The 21,868-nt window shown below is 51.7% G+C and overlaps 2 protein-coding genes across 4 annotated transcripts in view; one reads left to right on the forward strand and one right to left on the reverse strand.

Moving 5' to 3' along the window:
* Positions 1 to 6,164, forward strand: part of PARP12 (poly(ADP-ribose) polymerase family member 12) — a 34,343-nt gene extending 28,179 nt beyond the window's left edge. The window contains exons 9-12 of the mRNA XM_036230824.1: positions 731 to 806; positions 2,643 to 2,770; positions 3,657 to 3,808; positions 5,064 to 6,164. Coding sequence (XP_036086717.1) covers positions 731 to 806; positions 2,643 to 2,770; positions 3,657 to 3,808; positions 5,064 to 5,389 — 682 coding nt within the window. The 3' untranslated portion in view covers positions 5,390 to 6,164. The remainder of the gene's footprint in view (positions 1 to 730; positions 807 to 2,642; positions 2,771 to 3,656; positions 3,809 to 5,063) is intronic.
* Positions 6,165 to 8,889: 2,725 nt separating this feature from the next.
* TBXAS1 (thromboxane A synthase 1) overlaps positions 8,890 to 21,868 on the reverse strand; it is a 124,123-nt gene continuing 111,144 nt past the window's right edge. For 2 of the 3 annotated variants that reach the window (XM_036230825.1, XM_016161867.2), the window contains exons 11-14: positions 14,972 to 15,063; positions 12,868 to 13,005; positions 11,278 to 11,440; positions 8,890 to 9,129 (exon numbers count right to left, since the gene is read on the reverse strand). In XM_036230825.1, coding sequence (XP_036086718.1) covers positions 9,055 to 9,129; positions 11,278 to 11,440; positions 12,868 to 13,005; positions 14,972 to 15,063 — 468 coding nt within the window. In that variant the 3' untranslated portion in view covers positions 8,890 to 9,054. Of the gene's footprint in view, positions 9,130 to 11,277; positions 11,441 to 12,867; positions 13,006 to 14,971; positions 15,064 to 17,126; positions 18,332 to 21,868 lie in introns of those variants that run through there. The other variant, XM_016161870.2, reaches the window with a different exon arrangement.

Raw genomic sequence — 21,868 nt, forward strand, 5'->3', positions numbered from 1 at the left:
GAAACAGAAGGTAGATTTATTGTAGGAAGAACAGAGCATTCTGAAGCTGAGTAGCAGTGATTCAGAATTAAGTTTCCCAGTCCTTGTTCCTAAACCCTTTGGGCTACACATGTCTTTCAGAACTCAGATTTTATTTATTTTTATTTTTAGAAAGGTCACAAGACACCCTATCATTAATATTTCTGTAGTAAAACAAACAAACATGCATAGTCAGTTTAAAAAGGATATATAGAGACTGCAAGTAGCCTCGTAGCAGTTCAAGTAAAATGTCTACTGCCAAATTGAGTTTTGACATCAATTTTATGGTTTTAAAAACTGTCTTTATGTGCCATTTATACTTCATTGAGGCTCTTTTTAGTAATCATTCAGAGCTCTTTAATCAAAATTTCAGGGGTCTTTTAAATAAAAGTTTCAGAACCCTGAATTTCAGAGTCATGGAAAGGGTTTGTCCCGCTTTAATCATATGCTCTCTCCCTTATGTGCAGGAGTTGGGATACGGGTGAGAAATGGATTCCTCAGGCCTGATTCTTTCAGTTTGGGCCACTTAGGCAAAGAGCAAAAGTACTCTTACAAGGTGTATAGTATGTTTATGTGCTTCCTTTTCCCTCCACTTTTCTAAAATGAGATGCCGAGACTCGAGACTGGTGGTTTTGGCTAGTAGAGGCCACCTGTGATAGTCTGCTTGCGTCTGGGAACTAAATGTCTTAGTGTTTCTGTTTACATTTTGTAGCAGTGTCAAGTTTCAAGGCCCAAAGAGCATCCCAGACCATTGGGACCCCTCGGCTCTGCCAGACCTCGGCTTTAAGGTATGGGGCTTGCGCTGGCTTGGGCTGGGGAAGAGAGTGTTCTTAGAGATAGGTGAGTATGAGCAACTATCCTGTTTGTTCCACTGCTGAAGAAGCTGTGAGGCCAGGGCTTGTGAAGGGGCATGGCATATGTGGGTTCCCCCCCACCCCCCGCCCATCTCTGGGGGATTTTAGGGCTGGAGATCATCCAGGAGATAGCTGTGGCCCTGAGGGGAGAGGATATATTGTGGATGGAGGATGGAGCTGGAAATTTTCTAGAAAGAGCAGAAATAAAGAGCTTAAGAGCTGGGCTCAGCCAGTAAATGTTAGAAAAAGAAATGAAACCAGGGGACAGTTTGAGTATGATTAAGGACATGTAGAGGGGAAATTACTATTGGAAGGTGGTAAATCGTAGAAGGCGAGAGAAGAAACAGTCAATTCAGCAGCTCATTTAGGGTCTGCCAGATAATGGGAGCTGCGCTGAGTTCAGTAGATTACTCAGGCCAGTGTCTGCTGATGCCCCATCCATGTGGGGCACTTGGACTGGCCTCTGATGGCTGGCCTGCTGCCAAGCACTGTACAAATCGGTCACTGCCCTGGGAGGACTCATCTCGTTGATTTGTACAAACTCACACGAGCACCAACAGCACAGGCAAGACGTGCAAAGGGCTGGATGAATTGACAGCAGCACTCAAATGTCAGAGGACGAGGCAACCATATTGAAGGGATCAGAGAAGGCATCACAGGGTCCACATCTGAATGATGATGACTGGTGCTTGTACAGGCAGAGTGGCAGAAGAACGTAAAGGTTTAGGGGAACCGAATGGGAACCATCCCAGTCAGGACACGGGATGTCAGGCGTGTCTTAGATGGAAGGCTTGCATAGTTGTGGGGAGCAGGAAGGAGGTCAAGGCTGTGCTGTGGAGCACCTTGGAACTGGGGCCGAGCAGCAGCCATGATAGGTATGGGAGCCTGTGACAGTCTGATCTGGCAGGGGCAGGGTTGGTTCCATACTTGAGGTAGAGTAGTTTGGTGGCTTCCAGTGAGGTGGGAGCAGGGAAACCAGAGTCAGGACTTGAGTTTCAGGAGACCCGTGGACATCCATGCCCAGCCCTGATCATTTAGGAATTTGGGGGGTGAGGTGGTGGTTATAGGGCTGCCCTTGGGGTGGGGAAGGGGTGGTATAGAGGGACTCCCCAAAGATCTCCAAATAGGCTATCACTGGATCAGGCCTCATGGAACTGGGACCAGGGAGGATGGTTAGGGTTCAAGCTGCAAGTGCAGGAATTTGTGAATTGTCACTCTGTGTGACAGCGTGCTCTTGGTCAGGGGCCCCTCTGGGCCCTTCTGAAGTGCTGTTTCCCAGAGCAAGAGGCTAAGGGAGAGCTAGATTCAGCTTGGAGGGACGCGGCAGCCACACTCCTGAGTTGCTCTTGCCGGTCCGCCAGCCTGGCTCTTCTGTCAGTGCTTGCAGTGTGGGGCGCTCACGCAGCGCTGCTTCTGTGGCTACAGTTACCCCTCTCTGCCAAATGTATGCACCCCGCCTTTACTGACATTCACTCTGGGCTTGTAGACTGTGTAGGCTGCCTGTGTGTGGTCAGGAGAGCAGGGACATCCTGGGGACACCTGGAATGGTGCTGATGTAAGCATCGCATGCCTGTCCTTCAGGCAGGTTCCACAGCAAACACAAATTGCGCACATCCTGTGCCTGGAGAAATACACCTTGGGGCAAAGGGGAGAGGCGATCACTTTCTGGTCTTGCTTCTGCAGTTCTGTCATTATAGGAGCAGTCTTGGAAAGATATTTATCTATATTCTACTTTGACGATAACAGTATAAAAATATTTGTCCCTTGCAGCTGATCACCCTCAGTTCTTCCTCAGAGGAATATCAAAAGGTCTGCAATCTCTTTAATCGTACGCTCCCCTTCTTCGTCCAGAAGATTGAGCGAGTCCAGAACCTGGCTCTCTGGGAAGTCTACCAGTGGTATGTTGGGGGCTTGCTCTTGGCAGGCTGGTGACTCTGTCTCCTGAGACCTCTACGTGGTAGGCTAGCTGCTTACCAGATGTGTTCTGGGCTTCAGGGATGATCCCAGAGAGCAGCCACTACCTGCCCAGGGCTGCTGGAATCGGGAGCTGTGTCCCAGCTTTCCTGTCTGTCTCATCATCTTTCTAGCTTAGTGCTGACGTATCCTCTCAGAGGGAAGAGGACTGAGGTATCCCCATCGACAAAGCCAGCACTTACACATTCTGCCCCTCTAAAGATCGATGGGATAGTTCACCATGTCACCCACACCTGAGGGAACATAAAACCATTGTCCTGACAGCCAGAGTGCAGGGGCCTCATGTGTGTGCCTGAGGACCAGCATGTTTTGGGGCACTTGTACGTATGGGATAGAGATCTGTGGCAGGTCACCCTGTGGGCCTGGGGTCCTGCCGTGCTGTCCCCACAAGAAGTTGGAGCAGTCTCATCTGTACTCTGGGCCCAGTGATGAAATCAGGGTAACCTACATAAGAAAGATGGACGACCCCCCAATGACCAGCATCCTCAGGCTCCCCCGGCTCAGCTCCAGGTGGAAGCAAGGTGGTGGGGATGAAGTGCACCTGCCTTCCAAAGGCTGGTCTGCGTGGGGAGTTCCAGGAGCTGCTGAAGGCCTTGGGCTGGAGGGAAAGGTTTCCCTCTGCTTTTCACCCAGGTCTCGCTCTCTGCCTTCTCCTTCCCTGGCCCATGGCTGGAGTCCGATGGGCCTAGACTTGTTTATCCTGGTCTCTCTCATGTCATTTCTAATAAAGTGTTTTCTTGGGTCAGGTGGCTTGTATTGGGCGGTAAGTGCCCTCTGCCTCCAGCACACATTTCTCTCCTGTGATTCTAGGCAAAAAGGGCAGATGCAGAAGAGAAATGAAGGGAAGACGGTGGATGAGAGGCAGCTGTTCCATGGTACCAGTGCCAGTTTCGTCGAAGCCATCTGCCAGCAGAACTTTGACTGGCGGGTCTGTGGTCTTCATGGCACTTCCTTCGGCAAGGGTAAGGGCGAGGGCGGCCTCCAGCAGAACCCTGCCTCACTGCATTGTCCAGGGCACAGGAAGCCATTTTAAAGCAATTGACAGTGGTGGCTGTGAGGCGGACCGCGTAAGCTGATGAGCTGGTTCGCACTCAGTGGGGGACGGGCCTGGCCGCCTGCAGGAGGCGCAGCTGGCGGTACCCTTTCTCCCACTCCTTGGCGTGCAGCCAGGGGCCTGACCCACGGTTCGAGCAGGTCGGCCCTGCATAGGCTGGAGTCGCGCTTCCCTCAGGGATGAGCCTGCGTCCCTGTGGAGGGGAGGCCCCGCAAGATGGTGGCCCAAGTCAGAAGAGGAAAGGGTGTGCCTGTGCTGTTTCGTTAGAATAGAAATCTGAACACCTCAGATATGCTCATGTAAATATGTGATTCTAGCTATAATGTGATTCGTCTACGTGTTTTCCTATCTCTTGGTTATGTTTAAACTTTACTTGGAAATAATTGCAAATTCGCAGGAAAATTGCAAGAATAATATTTTTAAAACTGTATAAATTCCTACGTTTACTTAGATTCATCTCTAATATTTTGCCAGGTCGACTTTATCACCCCCCATTTTTTTCTTAACCATTCGTAAGTAGGTGGCATGCATCATGCCCCTTCACCCTTCAGCACCTAAGAAAAAGGACAGTATCTTCTGTCTCCACAACATGGTTACTAAATTGAGAAAATTTTAGAAGGATGCGATACTACAGTCAGCAGTCCCTGTTCTGTTCTAGCAGTTAGCCTTCATCCGGCGTGATGGCCGTGGCGTCAGGATGCACGTGAGCCGGTGGTCAATCCGAATGTGTCGGTGGCAGCTTTCAGCTCAGATGCGCATTAGTCCTAAGACCATACACCGGGCTGCCAGTGGCTAGAGTGGCTCCACGTGTGGGACCTTGGTCACCTTACACACCCACCCTGTGAGGTTGGGCATGGCGGTCCCATTTTATAGCTGGGGAAACTGAGGTTTGGGGAGTTAAGTAATGTTATATCCACAGAGTCTTAGGATTTGGGTGACAGGTTCAAAACTTGAGTTTTCTGTCTCAGAGTTTGGCGTCCCCTCTGACGCCCTTCACGAAGGAAGGCTGAAGAAAGGGAGGATGGAGGGCGGGCAGGAGGGACGTTTGGTTTCAGAGTTCCAGGAGCCACTGGCACTGCCTGCTTGGCAGGACGCTGGAGCTGCCTCTTCCCGGCTGTGGCTGTCCTCCCCGGGTCCAGCTGAGCCCATGCGTGTCCTTGCAGGGAGCTACTTCGCCCGAGACGCCGCGTATTCCCACCACTACAGCAAATCCGACTCGAAGCGGCACATGATGTTCCTGGCTCGGGTGCTGGTGGGCGAGTTCGCGCGAGGCAACACCTCCTTCGTCCGCCCCCCAGCCAAGGAGGGCCAGTGCAACGTCTTCTACGACAGCTGCGTGAACAGCGTGTCCGACCCGTCCATCTTCGTGGTCTTCGAGAAGCACCAGGTCTACCCAGAGTACGTCATCCAGTACACCACGTCGACCAAGCCTGTGGCCGGGGGCTCCAGCCTGCTTTCCCTGACATCCTTCTTTGGCAACCGGCAGTGAACACGAGGATGTTTTTCATGTGTTTCATTTCAGCCTTGTCTTCCTTGAAATAGCTATTTGGGAAAGTGGGTTTCGTGGTTATTGTTTTTTTGTTTTTTAAACGAAAAAGCTTTTAATGAACTGTTTAATGTGGACTTCTTGATGAAGTTATATTCTTAATCTCTTGATAGTAGTTTTCGGTTTTAAGTCGCTTTCGATCTCAGTGGTGGGCTAACCAGCAGTGATTGTAGGTGAGCTCATTACTGCTTTTTACTAGAGTGTTAAATTTTTTTTACTCTTTGTTGATTTTGCTGCTGATTGGCACCACTCACAGAGTTTCCAGGTACTATTTTATGGATTAGTTTTAATTTTTAAGAATTTCTATCTCTCCAGTGATTTAATTTTTCAGGATCTCGGTGGCATCTTGTTTTATTTTTTGTCAGAATGACGCAGTAGCCTGTGGTATGGAAAAGCCTACCTTGCGGCCGCGGGAGGCACAGTCATTGTGTCTGTGGCCCTGGCTCTAGTCCAGGCAGCTCTTCTGCTGCTTCTCTTGGGCTTGTGGCCTCGGAATTGGGCCATCTGTTACATTGTCAGACAAGTGGCTACTGTGGGTGTCACCGAGTCCCTGCCCGTTTCCCTTTGTCATGGGCCTGGTCCATGGATGCTATCCCTACGTCTCTTAAGCTCACTGGACATCTTCTGAATATGGGTTTTATGTCCCCATGAGATTAGAATATCTGCTGCAAATGTCACAATAGAGTATGGAAATAAAAGAATATTTATCTGAAGCGGATGACGACTGAACCCCATTCTTCATCGTCTGTGTATTGAGCACCTGCTGGATACAGGCACTTTTCTGGGTATTGGGATGTAACAGCTCGTTGGCCTCTGGGGGGTTGTGTGTGAATTAATCATGAAGCCGAAGTTTCGGGGCGCCTCACTTGCTGGAGCCCTCTCTGCAGCCCTAAGAGGGGCCCTAGCTTTGGTCATACATTTTGGTTAAATTTGCAGAAGTTACATATTTGTATTTTTTTCTTTTGCCCCACCTCATATAAGTTCCAAGTCCCACAAAGCCCAGAGTCGCTGTATCACTGTCGAGCAAACTTGTGGGCACGAGGAGAGTGGGCATGTCCTGTGCATGTCCTCCACACTCGGCTGGTTACACAGTCTCTGCTGGGCGCCGGCTGGCTTTGGCCGTGGGGCGGAGAGTCTGGCAGGATGGCTCCCCATTATGAAGCTGTCTCCTCCTCCCAGGTGCTGTACCTGCTGGCCTCCAGGTTCCGCCCTCAGCAGCAGGCGCCTCTCCTCACCTGTACCTTCTCACCCCCTTCCTAATACGATGTAGTCCCTCTCCATGCAGTGCCTCCAGTTCAGTTGATTTTGTCCTGTAGTTCTCAGATCCAAGCTTTGGAACAGGGGCAGAATGACCTGGAACTTGACACAGGTCAACTAATCAAGCCAGAGAGAACTGAATTAAGTGACCAGAAAGACGAAGAAGTGACAATATTACCTTATCCACCATCAGGACCTAGTTGTGTATGGTATGATTTTCAGAGCCCCTAAAGTATTTCCCACACCCCGATTAATTCTGAAATTGCATTCATTGCTCTTCGATTAAGTCGTTGGTCCTCCTACAGTGTAGGGCGAGGAAGTCTACGTGATGTCAGAACCCTTAGATCGGTGCTCGCCTGCTAAGTCTTACATATAGGTGAATCGAGGCCATGGTTTTTAACCACCCGGCTTCTGGGAACTGAGGAGTGGGAAACAGGAATGGTCCTTTGGAAGTGTAGATGGGAAGAATGGCAAGAGGAACCTGGGACGGGAGGTGCTCAAATGCTCCAGAAAAGTCAAGTGAGCTATGAAGACTGCAGACACCTATGGATTTGCTGACCTTTGAGAAAGCAAGTCAGGAACAGCAACTACTTGGACTGGAAATTTGAGAGAGGGGTGGGGTCCATGTGGGCAGGTTGCAGGCTGGGGGTGGGCAGCCGTTCCTGTGGGCATAGGAGAGGGTGGGCATTGTCCAGAAAAGTCAAAATGACCGTGACCTTCAGAACCTTAGTGCAAAGAGGTAGTGGGATCCAGGGCAAGGGTATGTGTAATTGCCAAGAAATCGTCTTTAGGGCCCGGCTGCAATGGAGCTGAAGGGATTTGTGGAGGACCCAGTCAGTACTGTTTCCTGCCGTTTCCTGTCCTGTGTTAGTTGTTTGGTGTAATCAATGGGGTTTAAGCATAGATGGGAGTGCAGTGATTCTAGCACATGAGGAAGCCTCTCTGCTGTGTCTGAAGATGGTGACCACCTGGACAGAGGTGAGGGAAGCCAATGAAGCTGATGAGCTGGGGACACAGGTTGCAGACCAACACTCCGAGTAGGGAGCCAGGTGCTCAGCTGGGCCTTCACCAGGATGAGGTTTGTGATGGCTACGGGTCAGGGACGGGGAGAAAGGTGGGGTAGTCAGGGGAGGCAGATAGGTCAGGAATGGGGATGGATGGCTTTCTCCAGTGACTAAGCCCTGGGCCGGGCATCTCAAAGGGGCTTGGTCCCAGAGGTGAGCAGGCGGTGGCAGCAGGTGTGTGAGAGGGCCGTGCGATGGGCTGGTGGGACCTCCCAGAGGACGGCCAGCAACGAGGCCTGAGACAGTGCCGGGGAACAAGACAGCCCTCCTCCAGGGAGGCCAGAGAGAGATGGGGGCTCTGCAGGGGAGCCCTTCGAGGGAAGCAAGGGGTGCTCTGGGCTGGAGTGGGGAGGACTACGCGGCAGAGGCAGCGTTTCCAGCGGTGGATATGCGGAGGCCTGTTTTGCCATTTCTCAGGAAACAGCCAGAACTTTCTCAAGGCCGGTCGCCTCCATGCTGATGGATTCCTTCTGTTAATGGGACCTTCGGCCCCTTAAGGTTGCTCAGGTGTCAAACAGAGGACGGGACCTTTGATCTAGGTCAGCCTCCCTGTTTTACGGATGAAGAAACAGGCACAGGGAGGTAGAGAGGCCAGCAGCCACAGCCACTAGTGGTAGGTCTGGGATTCACTTTGCAGGTTCTTTGTTGAATTGGAACTTCTTGGCAATACAATCCTTTTTGCTAAAATTTACCTCTATATTTTGATTTTTTGATTAAAATTAAAAGATACACCCTTAGAAGAAAAAGGACTCTTCAGCCTCAGTTTTCTGTACATTGAAACTTACTATAGAGTTGGTATTACCCCATCTTCGAAAATCAAAGCAAAATAAAGCTTTTAAGCCACTTTTGAAGTTGAGCTTCTGATGAGTATCATTCTCTATGTCAAACACCACAACGCACCAGAAGCTAAAAAGGCCCACAAGCTGGTGTTGTCAGGACGGCTTCCCTGAATGTCACTTGTCCCCTGCCCATAGATTCCTTCCCTCCTGAGGCCAGGACTTCCTTCAAAACCCAAGTTCTCAGTTGTTTTGTCAGAACTATGTTTTTGCTTATTTATCAGCAATCCCTTGTTGAGAAAGGTGGATCAGTGGTTCGTTCAAACACCATTGGCAAAGTCGAAACTAAGTGCAACAAACATTTATTAAGCATTTAGGACATGTTATGTAAATGACCTCTTTTATACTTGCATTCCGGGCACCCTTTCAATGGCTAAGGTGATGTCTCCCCAAATATCTGAATTTCCACATGAAAGTCTTCTTTGAATTAGGGGGCACCCTCTTAACAGTGTCAGCGGGAGACAATCTTGATGTAGACACCATTTTTTGGACCTAGGGCAGATTTGGATTCTAGCTGCAGTGGCACCTAAAATAGAGGAGATTAAAATATTTGTCGCAGTTACACATCTACAGGAAAACTTTCTCAGAACCGGCCCTGAAGCAGGATTGTGGAGTCGGCTGAGGGTTAGCTGGGCCAGGAGTTAGCAAAGCAGCTTCCCCAGCGGGGCCTTGAGAAGCCAGCAGGGCTGTCTCTGGGACTAGGCACTGGGGCCCTAGCAGTGTTAATAAAATCTTGCGGGTGAGGAGGGTACTTAACCCCACGAAGCCTGAGAAAGAGGTGTTTGCAGCTCACTTTGCAAACGAAGCAATGAAGGTTCAGAGAGGCCAAGTGAGTTGTCTAAGGTCACATGACCAGAAAGGGGAAAGCAAAGCCACAATCTTTTCTCATTCCCCTCCCTGGTTGGTGCCCAGCCAGTAACTGAGCAGCCCCCTCTTTTTCCCAGGAGCTTTGGGGGAGAGCAACCTCATACTGTTTCCTGTTCGTGCATGCTGTGGTCTGGCCTCACTACCATTCAGAAAGCTTTCCTTATGTCCAACTTACAAGACAAATCAATGGTGGACTGGGAACTTGGAAGAAAAGCCGAAGAAATACATAAGAAGCAGGATATCCCCTTAAGCTGTGTGTAAAATGATAGTTCGGTAGCTATTATTGAAGCCTTTTGAGGAAAGAAAAATCTCTAGCCCTCAGATGTCTTTAGGGGTTAGAGTTAGACAGGAGATCAGTTTTACAACCAAGAAACCAGATAGTTTAGACCTGCAATATCCTGTACAGTAGCCACTAGTGCATTTAGCTGCTGAGTGCTTGAAATGTGGTTAGTGTAAATGAGGGGCTGAATTTTTTATTTAACTTCCATTAACGTGTAAAGAGCCACACATGGCTAGCAGCTACTGTATTAGACAAACTTGAAACACCACAGGACTTCAAAAAAAGGAGAGGTCAGTGGGGCTGGCGAAGTCAGGGAGGGCTTCCTGGAAGCGACGCCTGGGGTAGGGCAATGAATGGGAAAAGCCTGGTGAGCAGGACTTTTCAGAGGCCACTTTGGGATTTGAGGCAATACCAAATGACTCAGAGGACAGGAAGGGACTGGGAGCCGGAAGCGAGAGGGATGACGTTCCAAGTCTGGGCAGCAGCCTGAGCAGCCAGGGAGAAGTGGGTGGACCCCTCAGAGTGGGAAGCTGGGGCAGGGACTATGTGAAGGGGGCTCAGATGAGTTCTCCCTGGACCCAACAGGCTTGGGACTCACAGCTGGGTTTTGAGCTGGGGAGTGCCAGGGTTAAGCTGTGTTTGGGGACATTGGTTTGGCTGCTCTACTGTTTATCAAGATCAAGTGTAATTGAGACAAACCCCAGCAGGAAGTCCTGCCACACGGAATCCCTAGGGCAGTCAGGGCCTGCTTTCTCTCTCTGCCCATTCACCTGTCTTGCTTGGGCTCTGTGCTTCTAATTTGTCCCTCCCTGTCTCCACCCTTGACCGTCAGACCCTTGAGGACATTTTCACATCCAATACCACAATCTTTTGTACCCCAAACAAACTCATTATTCCTCCTGGACCGGTTTCCCCGTTTGTCAGGGGCAATGCCACTTTCTGCAAGTTGCTACCATCTCTAAGCATGTCCTAATCTGCCCCCGGGGAGGGGTTCCGAAGAGGCAGGGAGGAGAGCAATGTTCCAATTGTGTTGGGAACCACTAACGTTGTATAGAGAGGCTACTGGATGTACAGGAAAGAGGGAGGGATTGGGCTTGGGAGGGAGCAAGACCTGGGTTGAACTCTACTTTCTTCACTCTGGCTAGTCAGTCATTCGCTCATTCACGTTTGTCGAATGAATGAGTGAGCCCGGCATTAAGCTGGGTGCTGGAGCGTCCACCGATGAATATGGTCCTTGTCCTCATGGAGTCTGCAGTCCAACTATGTGACCTCAGGCAAGTTACTTAACCTCTCTGAGCTTTATTTTAGCTCTTCGCCTGAACATTGGGAATAACAAAACCTATTCTGCAGGATTACTGGGTTCTCTCTGCCAAAGAGGGAAGACCTACAGAATCACGAGCCCCAGCCCTGTGTACAGACGACAACAACAACAACAACAACAACAACAACAACACAATAACAATAATAATAATCCCTGGGTGAGCGCCCCTGAACCCAGCGCAGCGGGGCTCACCCGCAGGGGCTCACCTGAGTCTCCGGGCAGACTTCGAACCGGAACTTCCGGCAGACGTGCAGCAGCGTCAGCTTGACCTCCAGCAGCCCCAGCCGCACGCCGAGGCAGCTCCGCGGCCCCGCTCCAAACGGCAGGTAGGTGAAGGGCCGCCGGCGCCGCTGGGCCTCCGCCGTGAACCTGTGGGGCAGCGCCGTCAGGGTGGGCCCACGACACCCGTCATGCCTCCTGTGGCGTCTTCAGCCACTCGGTCTGGCTGAGGGTCCGCTACATTCGAGGCCATGCTCCTACTAAGTGGCCTAAACCCCGCCGAGGTCAACAGAATCCTGTTTTCTCATGGCTCAGTCCGTCAGGCTCTGGAGCTGGTGGCTGCTAATCCACGAGCTTCCTGCGAAGGCTCTGCCGAATTAAAAGAATGCCCTAGAAATTCTTTGCGGCCCTCCTGTCCTCCCCTTGCGAATTCATTGCGTTGTTAATGAGCCTCCGGGCCCACTGCACACCAGAAGGATGAGAGTCTTAAAGAAACCACACCCCTTACCTGGACCCCTGACTCCAACTTCCCCAGCAGCCAGAGGGTGACGCCAGCCATCACCCACTTCCTAAGGAGAGTTCTGGGGCACTAGCCCTCCTCACCAGTCCTCCCGAAGGCCAGGCCCCGCCAGTTTGTCCCCCTCGCCCACACTTGCCTTTCTGGTCCTAGTGGTGATTGGAGGCCGTGGCAATGAACCACTGGGAGCCCTTCCGCGGAGGAGGTGCCCATCTGCTACCAAACAGCAGCAGGAGCAGCGTGTTTGTGACATTGGGACATAGCCAGCTCACTGCTTACTCCCTCTGGGCTTTTCTGGGGCCCAGGAGCCGTTGTCCCGCCTTTTTTCAGCCTAATATTAATGCACTTTTTGTTTCAAAGGTGCCGCTGTAAGCTCTGCAGGCACTGTTAACAGTGCTTGATCTTTGCGGTGTTTCCGGCAGCCACTGCGCAGCAGGGCGCGTTTATCTAGGTCCCGCTGCCCACGGGTTCCCAGTGACCCGGTTGGCAGTTCTACAGGAAGTTGGAAGCGCCCACCCTCCCCTGGCCAGGTCGCACAAGGCAGGGATTATGGATGCATTCTGATGGCCTGCTCAGTCATTCTATGTCCGGGAGCCTAGGAATGAAATTTAGATTAACAGACCTAATTCATGTTAGGTGCAGGAGGGAGATCCAGGATCGCCGCGTCGGCATGGCGGGATCTCAGGAATTCCTGGAGGAATTTGGTTGATCCTCTCGTTTTGAAATAGGTTCCAATTTTTAAAAAAGGAAAGGACGTTTTGTTACTTTGATTCCCGTGTCCTGTTTCTTGGCTCGAACAGACAAGAGGACACGCATTTGGAATTGCCTTACTTCTCGCAGATGGTGCTGCTGAAATGCTAAATTTCTGGGTTCCCTCAGGGAGTTTTAAAGAATGGTGCAATTATTTCTTTCAGAAATGATGCCTCGCCAACCTCCCTCCGACTTTTGACTGTTTGGGGCTGTCTTAAGTCTTTACCGAATCCGTGTCTCCCTGCAGCGGCCTCCAATCCCCTCGCTCTCACGGCCCTCAGGGCCCCCCATTTGAAGGGGCGGTGCTTACCTCTGCGGGTCGAAGGCCTCGGGGCGGGGCCAGTGCTCGGGGTCGCGGTGCAGGGCGCCCACGGCCACCTCGACCGCGGTGCCCGCGGGGATGCGCTGCCCCAGCACTTCGCAGTCCTGCGCCGCCTCCCGCGTGAACCTGCGGCGACACACGGGTCACCCCGCTTTGATGCAGATCAGAGATAAGGAGAGCCCGCAGGCGGTTGTACCGGGCAGGGCAAAGGGCAGGACAGGACTTGCTCAAGATCACACAGCAAACTAAGGGCCGGGCCGGGGCTGCCTTAACTTTCTGTCTAGACCCGTTCTGTCATTAAACGGAGCACTGGCACTACATGTGATTGGAGGAGAGACTTTTAACACGTTCTTCCAGATCCTCTAGTTTCTGCCCTGCCCTCAGGTGAGATCGCCAGGATGCTGGTCCCCGAGAGCAGCGCCTTCCCTGACTCCCTTTGACTCAGTGCTGTTGATAAAGAGTCAGTAAGAGAATTGGCCGCAGCGTTTCGGCGCTGAAAAGAGCCTGATGGCTTTGTCACTCAGCACGTCCGTCATCTATTCAAGGCCTCGTGTGATGCATTCGTGATCGAGTTTAGATCCAGGAAATGATGTGTCTTTGATGAGTTTATACACTTCACTCCCACTGGCGAACGCGGCTGTTGAGCTCAGCTGGGTTCACTTGTGCCAGAAGCCGCAGCACCGAGGCGGGCCCGGCCCCGGTTACTGGCCATCTCCGGGGCCCCATAAAGGCTTCGTTCCTTTCGACAGCCTTTGTTCTGTGTTCTCCCTGAATGTCTCACTTTTGAGTTTCACTCGAATGTGGATAGCAGCTGCCCACGGTTCCCTTGGAAGGAAGCCGGGGATAAATCATTAAAAAACGAAGAGTGGGTACAGTTTGCGGCTCCCCCAGATCAGGGAAGGCCCGTAGATTCAGTCTTAACACTGGCGTTCGGAGAAGAAGGTGCATGCTGGCATGACGCGGCTCCCGGACCGCGAGACAGAAACCACGTGCGCTTGAGAACCGGCGGTTGGACGCACACCCCTGGAATCCTCTGTATTTGCTTCTGGGTCTGAACATTTGGACAGTGGCTACAAGCACGCTTTCTAGTGCCGTTTTTCGGTTTGGAATATAATTTTAAGATAGCTTCAAATAGTCCACGCTGTCTCTTTTAAAATGTCAGGAGGTATCTCCGTACGGTTTAAGTGACATATTAATTCATAGACATGCCGATGGAATTTATGAGATGCAGTTAAGTGCTTTGTGTTGTTTCCGTTTCTAGAGCCTGAAATCTGGCCACTGTTTTACCCTCTAAGGGCCTGGGAATCTGAGTTAAGACCCCACGCATGCTTCATGAGATGCCTCATTTAGGGGGAGTTTGAAAAAAAAAAAAAAAAAACAAGCAGAAGACCTGATTCTTGCTCTCAAGGCACCTACAGGTTGGTGTGGCTGGATGGGCCTTGGAGAGTGTTGTGGAGAGGTTGAAATGTGTCCAAGGATGTAACATGAAGTACTGTTACCATGGAAAGGGCTGGGGGGCGGGGCACGGAGGGACAGGTGTGCTGTGGCTGGGTGGGGCCGCCTGGTGTGGTGAGTCTTAGGCTGCCGCTCTGAGGATGGGACAGATGTGGGTTATTGGGGAGCAGGAAGGCGCATCCCAGACCTCAGGGGTCTCCCTGGACTGTCAGGTCCAAGGACACGGGTTTTACATGTGGCCGATTTCCTAGTGCTTGGCACAGAGCCGATGCTCAATGAACAGTTGCTGAATGAATGAATAAATGGACAGGGGGAATGGATGGCCAAAGCCATCTAGGGCTAGGAGGCCAAAGAGACCGGCTTGGGTTGGGGGTGGAAAGTCATGTTAGGACAGGATCAGCGACACTTTCGGAAGGCAGTTCGGTTGCATGAAAATGGGCCAGACGTTTATTGTTGTCACTGTGCGGAAGGCAGTACGGTGCCCCCAGGGGATGCAAAGAAACCCACGACTCAGGAGCTCGAGGCCAGCCTTGGTCATAACGCGGGTGGTAACAGACTGAGGGCTGGCGAGGCCCCCAAACCGTGGTGCCGAAAGGGGTCCCGGGGCGTGGGGCGAGGTGCGGGGCTGCGGGCTTACTTGAAAGCGGGCGGGTACATCCTCAAGGTCTCTGCGATCACCATGTCCAGGTAGGGCAGGCCTTCCTGAAGGCTGCAGAGCTCGGGGGTCGTCTGATGGAGGGGTCGTGACAAAAGAAGAGCGTCGAGTTAGACCGAGTCACACACCCTTCCGTCTTTTCCATTAACCTTAGAGTCCTGCTCCAATTTTAGCAGATACTTAAATGGAAACCTCGCAATATCAACAACAGTTGTCACTGCCCATGTTGCATTTGATTAGCACGTCGCATATTCTCTCGTGCAGAATATTCCGTTGCACTCATCTCACGGTGCCGTGTGTTCCTGAGAGCAAGCCAGCCCGGCCTGGGAGCTGGGGGCCTTTGAGAGTCATAGAGCAGTTTGGATGTAAAACACCACTAGCGTTTACTGACAGCCGACGACGTGACAGGCTGCCCCTTGTGAAGACACCGCCTCGTTTGATCCTCCCAGCACACCAGCCAGACCGCTGTTCTCCTCTTAGACGAGGAAACGGAGGCTCAGAGAGGTGGTCACGCCGGTGGTAATCGGCACATTGTAAAGTTAAAAGCCAAATAGTGAAATAGCAAAAAAAAAAAAAAAGTTTGCAACATTTATGAAGGATCGATAGCAACAAACACCAAAGACCTACACTACTTCAGCAAGAGGAGAAACTCATTAGAAAAAAACTCTTAAGAATCTGAAGGGGCAAAACACAGAAGAAATATGCCTTGTCAGGATAAGTAACACATACAAATGAAAACACTGAGACTCCGTTTGCCGCCCGTCAGGTTAGGGAAAGTTGGGAAATATCGATTAGATAGCAGGGGCCGTGCCCTGCTCTGGGAACCCCGACGTCCTCTGGATGACATCCACCGGGGTGTCACTGTACCATGGAAGGACACGGGTCACTAGAGGACCCGCCGCACTGAGTGTGTCTTGGCAACAGAGGGGTAAAGATCTTTGCCGAGTCGCAGCCCGCTGTGGGTTTGGGGGTGGTAGGCCCATGGGAAGGGGAAGCCTAGCTCAGCTCCCTGGACCCGGTCCCAGGCTGGGCCACATGTACGGGCTGGTGGGAGGGTCCCTGGGCACCGGTGAAGGTGACCCCCCCCAGCCTAGCCAGTGTCCCCACACCAGAGGGAGTGCCCCTTGGGGGAGCCTACCGCTCCCTCTCTTTCCCCTTCCTATTTTCAATAGGTTGGTTTGTGTTCGTCTTTTCTGGCCCACGAGTCACGAAATACAAAGTGTGTCGTTTCAGTGATTCTGCATCTGAGTTAAATGCTCTGATATATGACGTTTTAAAGTGGCATTGCATGATATAAAGATGAATGGAGAAATCCATGCGAATACTGTCAAATTTAGATATTTCTTTACTTAGAATGACAGTAAAGAGAAAAGAAAAAGTGCTGTGACAAGTCGAGAGACTTCAGAATTAAGAACCTCTGTGTAGACCGTTCATGGCACTTGTCCTGCTTTGTTAATAAGAGACGCCATGTTTTCATTCTGCATTGGGCCCAACAAATTATAGAGTTGGCCATGCATGCTGCAGCTGATTGGCCCAAGGGCCTCTCACCCAAGGGGACCAGTCTGGGACTTTGGATTTGGGGCTGAGAAAAAGGAGATTTTTCTCCAGCAGACCGAAGCTGGACACGGGCGAGTCATGATCTACCGGTGGCCACTTTCCGCCTATGGGCAAATGGGCAGAACACACTAACTGGGACAAAGAGAGAAGAAATGAATTTGATGCGCAGAGAGGAGCAGAGGCGAAGGACCGAGAGTGACCATTTCCTGGTGTCGCCTAGAGGTCCAGTTCCCCCTCGCCATCTGCTTCCGGCAGGGAGCCCTGTGGGTGGCCTCTTGGTCCCCTTCCATCAATTTCTCATGTGGGGCCTAAGTTAGGAACCACGGAATTCTGTTACCTGCAACCCAAGGAGTCTTAACACATGCAGAAATGTAAAAAAGAAAAAAATGAATGATAGGAAGAAACAGTGGTGCCGTGCACCGAAATACAGAACTATAGCTCGAAAGCAGAAAGATGCCCCAGGAGGGGAGCAGTGTCGCTAATGGGGGGGATGGTATTCAGCAAACAAAACCGTAAGGCTTGGAAGCTGTCAGCGCGTGAAAGAAAACGTCTCAAGATCGGCTGAGAGAAATTGGTATCGTCAAGTCAAAGTCTTCATTTATTCTTTTCTTGGGTGAACTGTTTATTGTGCTCTAAGCTTTTGGCTCAAGATACGCATGTAAACATCAGCTTGGTCCAGGCTTTCTCGATGTGACCGAACATTAGATGCAGCAGGATGGCTTTTAACATATATGAGCGCTGGGCCCTGTCCCCCAGGGAATTGGTTGTTGATCTGAGGGGGGCCTGGGCATCAGATCTGTTTTCAGAGCAGCCCCCGCTCCCCACCCCCGGAGGTTCTCACGTGAAGCTGGGGCGTTGTGACCACCACCGTGTTAGTCTTCTTTCTCTCTGTGACCTACGCCAGTGATCCCCTCTGCTGGAGGAATGAGTGGGTGAGGTGGAGGGAGGCACGGGCCTCCGCGTCTTAACATAACCCTGGGCGAGGCAGCGCAATTCAAGGCCCTGTCCTACTTACAGATGGGGAGAACTCTTTCCGGAAAATCGAGGACAGAGAGGTCCTGAGCCAATTCTGCCAGCAGAGGGCAGCAAGTGTATGGCAAATGGGGACTCCCCAGGAGGCCGGGCCCCTACTCAGAATCGCAAACCCAAAAGGACCTTAGAACTCATGAATCGAAATTCTTCGTTACAGAGACGGGAAAAACGAGACCCAGCGAGGAAAGCCTGTGAATCCCAAGTCGCACCAGTAGAATTTGGAGTAGAAAACCCGGGTTCTCTACACCCGCCCACTGTGTGTCAGATCATGGGCTAGGCCCTGGGGCTCCGAAAACGGTTAAGTCTCTGTTCCACGGAGAAACAGACTTCCACGCAAACCATTCCACAGAATGCGGAATGTATGACAGAATGGGCTTAGGAATGGGACATACAGTTCATTCATTTACTTTGGGAGCTCATTCATTCACTTATTCATCACGTAGAGATTTGGTACACACTGTCGACCAGGCGCGGCACTAGGCACAGGGACATCAGTGCAACATCACTCCATGACATCACCCAGCGACCCTTCCTGGAGCTCACAGTCTATCTCAGGATGCCAACCGGTGGTGAAGGTTAGAGAGTGGCGAGCCCAGGAGCTGTGGGGGAACAGACAAGGGGCACACGTCCAGCGTCCGGGGTCAGGGGAGCTGCCAGGAGAGAGCAGGGTCTAAAGTGAGGTCTTATGATGAATGAGAATAAGCCAGTGGAAAGTGGGTGGACGTGTTTGGACTCTGGTTCAAAGAAACCAATCTGGAAAAAACAAAACAAAAAAAAAATCATGAGCCAATCACAGGACCTTGAACCCTGAGAGGATATTTGACGTGCTTAAGAAATTACAGTCCATTTCGTTTTTAGTGTGATGATGGTGTGGTAATCATGTTTTAGAAAAGAGCCCTTTTCTGTTAGAGCTACATGCTGAAGTATTTACAAATGACATGATGTCTGGGATTTTTTGTTTGTTTGTTTAATGGAAGTGAGGAAGGGTGGAGAAATACATGAAACTCCAGTGGCCAGAAGCTGACACTTGTTGAAGTTGGGTGATGGGTACACAGGGGTTCACGCTGTGATCCTTCCAATGTGTGAAGGTTAGAGTTTTCCTTCATAAAAAGCTGAAGCATTAAATAGAAATTTAAGCAACAGCGTGTGGAACAGCCTATGCAAGGCTCTGAGATACATTGAAGAATTTAAAACGGTTGCGTCAGGCTGGCTTATCGGGAGGGGTGCCGCTCCGAGCTGCATTTTGGGGGACAGATGGCCGTTCTCCAGGCACAGAGGCAGACGGGCCTCCCGTGCCGGGCACTGATCAAGTCCGTGAAATGTGGTGGGCGTGGTTCGTGGTGGCGGAGGGCCGTCGAGGAGAAACGAAACCGAAAAGGTAGCTATGCTATCTCGGTGCCGCGTGGTTTTCTTTGCCATTTAGAGAAAGCTAACAAAGAAAACAACGTCGTGGGGGTAGAATTCATTTCCGGTGAAAGGGAAAGGAAGAAGGGAAGCTCAGTCAGGAAAGGTCTGCGCCGTGTTAGAAAGGGCTGGCCGGCTCACTCCGACCGCCTGAGACAGAAGCCGCTTCCTCGCAGGCAGGAGGCTGGGAGCTCCGGGCTGAGCTTTCTGGCCCAGCTGCTGCCTCGAGACTCAGTCCCCTTCGGTGGCTGCTCACCGAGGGACTCCCAGGCCCCTGGCCTCCCTGCAGGCAGCAGCCCAAGCGCCAGGCCTCATGGGGGTACAAGGACATCGCCACTCCCTCCCTCCTCGCCTGCAGAACCGGGCTCAGGCCTGTGAGCAGACAGCCCTTGACTGAGGTGCGCCCAGTAACGCAGTGAGCCCTGTCGCTGGTCGCCCAGACCCTGGGTCCAGGAAAGGCCATGTCTGGGCCGAGGTGGCCACGTGAGAGCCAGGCGTCCTGGACCTTACTTCTGCCCCAGGAGCAGGACAGAGTTAGGGCAGGTCTCCAAGGACCGGCCACAACTAAGCCGTGTGGTTTATCTTTTAGAATCCTCTACCCTCCTCTGGTGACAGGGTGGGGACTTCTCACTGGCATGTCCATCAAGGCAGCCCCAGCTGAATTCTTGATTCTCATCGGCACGGACTGTTTCTCATGCTTGCAGCTACCGTGGACTCACGGGGGCTCTAAACAGCATTTTTAGAAACAAATCTGACACTTATGCTCCTCATCTCATGTCCCAAAGCAAGATCACCAAACAGAGCTTCTTCAGCAAGCACCCACGTGGCCCCTTGCGAGGAATCCTCACGACAAGCCCTCTCGGGGGGCGGAGATTTCTCCTCACGTTACAGATGAGCTCAGGGGGCCTGGGCGAGGCTAGCGGCTCTGCCCGCCGTCCTTCCCTAGATCTGATGGGTCCCACATCTCCTGCCGCCTGCGACATGCACCACCTCAGGAGTTAATTACAAAGGAGAAAAAGCGGTGTCTTGTTCTTTAGACTTTTTTTTTTCCTTTCGACTTCAAAAACATCATCTTAACTAGAGTTGGGTGTGTGTTCGAGCTTGGCCGGTTTAATAGAATTATTATTATTTTTTTACCGGTCCTAGTCCGTACGTGGGAGGGTTGGGCGCATGTAACTTCTGAGTCTCCTCGTTCCTATTTTCTCGGTCTTGTGACTGATCTCACAGCCACCTGCCCACTGAGAGCATCAGTCGACTCTCCTTTCCCCTAAGCTGGCCAACAGGTGTCCCTCGCTTCCGGCCTTCCTTAAAATCTGGTACCCGACACCACGGAGTCTCTGAACATCGTTCTTGGGCAAAGGAGAGGTTTTTTTCATTTCTTTTTTCTTTTTTTTCTTCGTTTTTTTTTTTTTTTTTTAGCTTGCCCTTCCCCACTTCTGTCCCGAGATGTGAAAAGGGACTGAGCAGGCGATAGGGAATTTAAAATGAGCTTGGAAAAAAATAAAAATAAAAATAACCCAAACCCCAACCCCCCCCCCCCTCCGCTACAATAAATCGCATCACAGTGGAGATCTCTATCTAACTAGAAAATTCTCAGCCCAGACAATGGCTCGTTTATTTCCAACAATATTCAATACAACAGCAATCCAGGCCAACAAAAGGATTTCTATGGGTTCCTGGAGCTGGCTGCTGGCTCTCTTCTCCATAGGAAAGAGAGCTGTTCGATTATAGATTCCCAAGCATGAGGGAGACCTTTGTAAATAAATCGTGTGGCGGTTACTCCCCCGGGGAGCATCTCACCTCCTAATAGGATGAGACGGAAGCTCCTCGGTCCTGCCTTGGCCTGTCTTGCCCGGGCAGGGAGTTTGGGTAAATATTTGGGTAAATATTTGGGTAGAGACGGGCTGCTTGTGGAGCGGAGAGCAGAGCCGGCTCTCGGAGGAAATGGTTATTTTCTCCCAGGCCCTGAGATGATACATTTTTATAAACATCCAGGCAGGCAGCCTCTAAAGATTTCTGGGCTTTACAGACACATTTCGGATTCAGTGACCAGCAAGGCGCCGCTCGGAGCACTGGGCGCTGAGGAGGAGGCAGGACCCGGGAGGCCGGGGAAGGGTCTGGAAGCAGCCCTCTGATTCTGACATGCCAGTTGCTTTTAGGCCGAGTGGATAAAAAAATAAATTCCAGTGCTTACAGCTCTTATCTTTGTTTACCATTTCCCCAAACAGTGAGTGACCTGGGCTCCGGCTTTTGGACTGAATTATCTAATGAGAAGCACACAGAAAGGAGAATGGGAACGTGGGGTGGGGGGCTGGTGGGGGTCAGCAGAGCAAGCTGATCGCTCTCTGCCTTCCTGCCACATTGTCTTGACCTGGCCCAGGGGTCCGGGATCTGCCCGCGCCATAGGCTGTCCCTGGGAGACGGGGGGATGGGTCAGACCATCCCAGATGTGAGGCACTCTGGGGTCACCCCCATCCACTTCCTGCTGGCGAGGGATCTGTGAATACCCCACAGGGACCTTTTCAAGTGCTCAACAACAGCTTCTGGAAATCTCCAGTGGACATGGGGCTCACCCGGGTCACTTGTTAGGTCCTCGTCATTTGAAGGTCGAGTCAAGACCTTTCTCTCTCGAACTCACCATCGGGCTCGAGTCGCCCTCAGTAACTGCAGGAGCGGCACGTCGCTTTTGTCACATGCCTGCTGCTCGGACATGTGCCGGCCCTCTCACTGGTCCCCTCGGTTGGCTCCGTCTGCCCAGTAGAAGGGGTGTGTCTGTCCCCCCTCCCTCCATGTCCTCTCTCCCTGCAGGTCCACTCTCCCTCAGGGCATCTCTAGTTCTCCTGAATCGGCAGCTGAGGTCAGTCCGGGGTGCTGGCTTCGGCCTCA

Source organism: Rousettus aegyptiacus, unplaced genomic scaffold (genome assembly GCF_014176215.1).
Source record: "Rousettus aegyptiacus isolate mRouAeg1 unplaced genomic scaffold, mRouAeg1.p scaffold_m13_p_13, whole genome shotgun sequence".
NCBI lineage: Eukaryota > Metazoa > Chordata > Mammalia > Chiroptera > Pteropodidae > Rousettus > Rousettus aegyptiacus.